Source organism: Sapajus apella, unplaced genomic scaffold (assembly GCF_009761245.1).
Source record: "Sapajus apella isolate SASKATOON/1434 unplaced genomic scaffold, GSC_monkey_1.0 scaffold40, whole genome shotgun sequence".
In the NCBI taxonomy this organism is placed as follows: domain Eukaryota; kingdom Metazoa; phylum Chordata; class Mammalia; order Primates; family Cebidae; genus Sapajus; species Sapajus apella.
In genome coordinates, this window is record NW_022436980.1 from 8,754,305 (window position 1) to 8,760,304 (window position 6,000).

At 47.7% G+C, this 6,000-nt stretch overlaps 1 protein-coding gene and 1 long non-coding RNA gene across 2 annotated transcripts in view; both read right to left on the reverse strand.

Moving 5' to 3' along the window:
• Positions 1-5,101, reverse strand: part of CUNH3orf52 (chromosome unknown C3orf52 homolog) — a 33,491-nt gene extending 28,390 nt beyond the window's left edge. Inside the window, exon 1 of the mRNA XM_032299106.1 lies at positions 4,893-5,101. Coding sequence (XP_032154997.1) covers positions 4,893-5,018 — 126 coding nt within the window. The 5' untranslated portion in view covers positions 5,019-5,101. The remainder of the gene's footprint in view (positions 1-4,892) is intronic.
• A 392-nt stretch (positions 5,102-5,493) lies between these two features.
• LOC116565480 overlaps positions 5,494-6,000 on the reverse strand; it is an 803-nt gene continuing 296 nt past the window's right edge. Inside the window, exon 2 of the long non-coding RNA XR_004275455.1 lies at positions 5,494-5,958. This is a non-coding gene — a long non-coding RNA (uncharacterized LOC116565480). The remainder of the gene's footprint in view (positions 5,959-6,000) is intronic.

Here is a 6,000-nt window from a genome sequence, read left to right on the forward strand (position 1 = left end):
ACATGAACTGTCCACATAGCCCATCTGCTGCTGCCACTGACCGCCCTGTCTGGTTTCAGGTTCAAATACAAACAGAGACTAGCCTTATCTTTCTAGGTAAACTGAAACCACATAGAGGAAGCGTGCTCTTAAACGTCCCTGTTCTTATATTCCACACCTGTGCCTCCTACAGGTAATATACATGTAACAGTTGTGTGCTGTTTAGTTGTAGAGGGCTCTAGAAATTTTAAGAGTGGACTTTGAGAAAATCTAGAGGAGGGGCTTACATTGGATTTCCTAAGTGCACCTTACACTGACTCTGAGGCCCAGCCTGTCACAGGCGCCAGGGGAGCACTAAAGGCCCTGAGGAAATCTTTTTTTTTTTTTTTTTTTTTTTTTTGAGACAGAGTCTAGCACTGTTGCCCAGGCTGGAGTACAGCGGTGCGATCTCAGCTCACTATAACCTCTGCCTCCCCTGTTCAAGTGATTCTCCTGCCTCGGCCTCCCAAGTAGCTGGGATTACATGCGTCTGCCACTATGCCCAGCTAATTTTTGTATTTTGAGTAGAGACAGGGTTTCACTGTGTTGGCCAGGCTGGTCTCAAACTCCTAGCCTCATGATTCACCCGCTTCGGCCTCCCAAAGGGCTGGGATTACAAGCGTGAGCCACTGTTCCTGGCCCCGAGGCATATCTTGACAAAAGAAAACCCTCTTGAGTTAAGTGCATTTCTAGAGTCCAGGGATAGGTCACCTCTCATCCCCACTCAAAACCTGCAGAAAGCCAGGGGAAGGCACACAGGCAAAAGACATCCCAATACAAGGAATCTCCAACTTCTCAGGGGACAGAAACATCTCCCCACTTATACAGCTCCTGAGGCCAAAGGCCTGGTGCTGTTTTCAGCCTTCACACAAAAGGCAGCTGGGACTCATAAAGATTAGCACAAAAGGAAACATCTAGTTTCAAATGAGCTATAGAATGAGTGTCAATGCACGTCCTCTGCCTCCCACTTCAAGCGATTCTCCTGCCTCAGCCTCCCCAGTAGCTGGGATTACAGGCACCTGCCACCATGCCCAGCTAATTTTTGTATTTTTAGTACAGACGGGGTTTCATGTGTTTACTTATGCTGTCCCTTAGAGATCATAAAGCAGGACTCCAGCGGTTGAAAAAAACCGCTAATTACTCTATGACTTCCTGGAGGACCTCAGCTCAAAATTATACAGCCCTCATCTATAGGAAATGCCTCTTCCTGCAGCCTAGTGCCCTCATTGACCTGTCCTCAGCTCTAACAGCAAGACCGCTGAGCACTTCCCTTACATGATTAATATTCACAGACTTTATGTCATTATAAAATTATCACTACAAAAAATAAAAATTTTTAAAAAGCCAGGCATGATGGTTTACACACATGGTCCCAGATACTGAGAAGTCTGAGGTAGGAGGATCACTTGAGCCCAAGAGGTCGAGACTAGGGTGAGCTATGAGCGTACTACTGCACTCCAGCCTGCAGGGCAGGAGTGAGACCCTGTCTCAAATGAAAAAGGAAACACACACACCCACACAAAACTGTCAGACACGCCCAGCCAAACAATTGTGTGTACAGTGCTTCTCAGCTGTCTGCACATCAGAATCAGCTGAAGAATTAGTATCTTTTAGAGGTACCCCCAGGAGCTTCCAATGTGCCCTGGAGGTAAGGAGCCTCTGACATAGTAGATGTGTGCTACTTGTGCCATCTGAGTCTTGCCTCAAAATTGGATCATGAAGACACATTGTCTTCTTCACTGGCTTCATCTCCCTTGCCCAAATTCTAGGTGGTGAGGAGAGGCCACAGGTAGATTCTTCTGCAGGGTGCCTTCCGGAGATCTTGCAACTGAATCTTACATTCTATGATTGTTTTACATGGCTCAATAATTGATACGTGCAAACTGCATCTTATATTCTGTGATCGTATTATACGGCTCAAGAATTTTCGGGACTTTCCTGTGAACATTCCCCAGGTATTCATAACCGTCTTTAGATAAAGGTCTAAATACATGGCACAGTATCCTGCAACAGCAGCAGGATACCTATCTCTTGGATCCCAAAAGTTTTTCTTCTTTTTGACTCAATCGGGAACAGATATTACACAGATCAGGGAAAATTTTCTTATAGATAGAAAACTCTTTATAATATTCATTGTGGGATTTAATCCGCTTGTTTGATCCAAGCACAAAAAAGCCAGTTGATTCTTGTCCTAAACTGAACAACACGTGACAATGGAGCTAATTTTTAGCTAGCCCATAGAAATAAATCTTACCTCCCTCAAAACTATCAATTTACTGGTTTGTTATTATTCAAATGATGCCATCACTTAAAATGCCTCTGGGACTTCTATTTGAAAACCGAGTCAGAGGCCCTGTAATGAGCCATAAAAGAAAACTAGCCTCACTCTATTACTCATAATTTCTTTCTCATTTTTGACCCAACCAGATTGCCATATTTACAGTGACAGCAGGCAAAGCAGAGTTCAGTGGCTTGTATTCCTTTGTCTCAAGTGCCAAGCACAGATGACAAAGGGAAAGAAGTTCTTTCTGCTGCTTTTGTTCACTCTCCCACCACAGCTCTTCCAAGGAGGAAGAGAGATGTCTTCTTACCAATCATTCCAGAATGGTTCCCAATTCCTCACCCATCCATCCGCACCTCCATCATTCCCGATGTGATACTCAACTCCTAGCTCATTTAAATTACCTAATTACAAATTACCTAACTTATAGAAATTAGTAGTAATTAATAATTGAGGCGACTATAAATAAGCATCAATTATATATGACATATATTTTAATTAAATGAAGATAGATGATAGATAGAGTAAATCAACAAAAACAGCATAGGTTTGAGACCTTAAAAACATACATTCAAGCTTCAGAGGCACCACTGAGTGAACCTGAGCATTCTGGTAACTCTTCAGAGCTTCCCTCAATTTCTTCACTCAGCATCTTCAATCTGACAAATCAGAACACTGGCACCTTCCTCTTAAATTAGTTGTGATAATTAAATGCATTTATGCATCAAAGGTGTTTGTCACAAGACAGTTACAAAACAGGGTTAATGAAAATACATGGACTTAAGCTGCGTTTCAAAATTGGAAATCTTACAGTTCAACGAGACCAACACACAAAATTCTTGTGTCTGAATCTTGTCTGAATCTTTTTAATGAGCCTATATTTATTGACTTTTCCAACTGAAACACACTTCATTTTATTTGATAGAACCAAAGAGAACGATTAGCACATTAGGCAAGGCTTCTTTTTTTCTCTTTGTGAAAGGTTTCCCAGTCCAAGCATTCCCTGAACACACTCCAAATGCTCCTGTAGCCCTTCACCTTCACTCCATCCTGTTGCTGAGGACAGCTCTCCTGCTGGGTGACCTACAAAGCTAACTTACAAAGAAGCGTAGGGTATTTGTACATACCTGACTAATGAGGGCATCACAATAACATGAAAGAGCAATTGCTACAGGGTAGGTGCTAAAGAATTATAGAATACTGATAACCCTGCATGGATTTGACATGTTCTACCCATCAGCTGTTTTCAACAAGGCATTCCTGGGCTTCACAGTAGCCGGAGTAGGCACACATTACCACTACGGGACAGCCTTGCCCCTGGGACACACTTTTAAGTGGTGAAACTGTCACCAGATCTCTGGATCAGTTCCAAGCTAGGGAGTCTTTAGGGTGTCCAGGTCTATCTAATCTGAGGCAAGTATTTCAACTCCCATTCCTAGACACCGTCCTGGAGGACCCATACAGCAAGTTCACAGTTGTGGCCACTTGCACTGGTGACCAGACTGTCTTCGTTCAAACTTCATTCTTCTGTGGCATTCATATTTTATTCAGAAATAAGTTTCCAAATGACCCTCCAGAGTACCTATAAAAGCGGACTTTGCAATAGTTCCAGGAATCGATGTAGAACAAAAGCAATGCTTTCAACTTTCGAATTTCCTGCCTATCCCTAAAATCAACAGCTGGGCAGCCAAAAAGTTGGGGGTGGAGGAGTGGGGCCTGGAAAGATCAGGTCGGGGCTCTATATGAGGAGTTCTGTGTACCCAGAAAACCTCAAGCCAATCTTAGGGGTTAATCAGAAGGTGGATGGCTGGGAATTCAAAGCTCTGATGTTTTACAAGTCTTTGATGAGAGTGAATAATGTTCTCATCATTGCTAGGGTTGAATCCGAAAAGAGCGTGTGGCCTAAAAATCGCCAGGGACTCTCTTAGGGATTGAGAGAAGGTAAAGGCAAAGTGGGCGAAGTCTCATCCCTCCACACAAGAACTTTGAAATTACTTTCTTTCAACTGAACAGGGCAAGTTCAACCCCCGCCGATCCCCACACCCCAGCCCTACAGCTTCTCCTTCTGACTGCTCTCCCTCCTCTGTGCTCTCCCCTATCTCTCTTCCTGCAGAACCAAATGGCCAGGCTGGGAGAAGGCCGAAAGTGCTTGGGGGATGGTAGGCAGGGAAGGGGGCTGGGGGCTGCGACGAGGAGGGAGAAGAGCGGCAAGACAGTGAAGGTAAGAGGGAGGCAGAAGACATTCTGAGAGAAGGAGGACACTCAATCTGTCATTCTCATTCTCTCTACTGGAAAAAAGAAAAACTGAATTAAAAGTTACATGACTTTAAAAAACTACCTGTCTCCGGAGTCAGTCTCTGAAGACAGCAGCGGCCACACGTCACCAGTAGGATCCCCGAGTGCCTCGGGGGTCGGAGGGCCCCGAGGGCTGGGGAAGGGACTGCTCGGGCCGGAAGGTGTCGCGGTGACTCGGCTCCGTCCGGAGCAGTCGCGCACGCCCCGCCCGGCTGGAAACCTGAAACTCGCGGGTGCCAGGCCCGGGTCCCGCCGTCCCGCCGCCGGTAAGCTACGGCCGGCGCCAAGGGGACCTTACCTCTGCCGGCAGGGCCACCTCGTCCAAACGGACGGCACCATTGAGAGGCGTGTGCTCGTCTGGCTGCCGCTCCAGCGCCGACAGCTCCAGCTGGACTACGGGCGGCGAGGGTTGGGCCGGGTCCATGGGCCGGCCGAGAAGGTCTGAGCGGCTCCGCGGGAGGCCACACCGCAGGCAGAGACCGGAGTGACTTCCCCGCCTCCTCCTCCCCCACTGGGCGGGGCGCCGCGGACCTCGGGCGGCGGGAGCGGGCCGGAGCCGACAGGAGGGGCGCGCGGTGAGTGGCGGCCACTCCCTGGATCCCGCGGGGTAGAGCACCTGAGGCCCTGCCCGCCGTGGGCTCCAGAGCCGAGGGCTGTTTTTCCGGTTTGTTCTCGGCGCTGCCTGCTATGCCTTTCCCTGCGCCTGCAGATGCAAACCATCTCAGCTTACGGTCAGCCTGGGCGTCGGTAAGGAAAGCATGGGCCCGGCCGCTCTGTCCAACCGAGGAAAATTTGCGATCTAACCCTAAGAACTGCTGGCTTGTTGGGGTTTGCCACAGTCCTCGCGGCCTAGCAAAAGGTCATTCATTCAATCAACAAATAACCATGCCTCGTGCCAGCATGGTGCTAGGTTCTGAGTATATGAAGATGAATAATACACACCAACACACTTCAAGTCCAGAGTCAGGCCCAGAGACAGTATTGTGTGGTGCTGGGGACAGCGGACTCGGGAACCAGTCTACCTGGGTTATTCTCCACCCAAAGGGTTCCTCACTGTGAGACCTCGGGCTTCAACTCTCTGTGCCAGCATCCTCACCTGGAAAGTTGGCGTAATATTTATCCTCTCCTAATGTAGTTGTTACCAGGATTGCAAGAGCTGCTGTAAGCAAAGCAGTCAGAACAGCGACTGACACAGCAAGCACCCATAAATGTTGACCATTATTATTTATCTTTGCAGGGAGGGGCCTTACAAACACACACACACACAATCTCCTTGACGCCTTAACTATAGATCAGAACTTCCGGTTTAGTTAGCCTGGGATTACATTTGCCAAGCACAGCGTGGGTTGGGCCAAGGGCCTCACCTCTCAAGCTTCTGTTCACAATAGTCCTGCTCCCTACTTCTC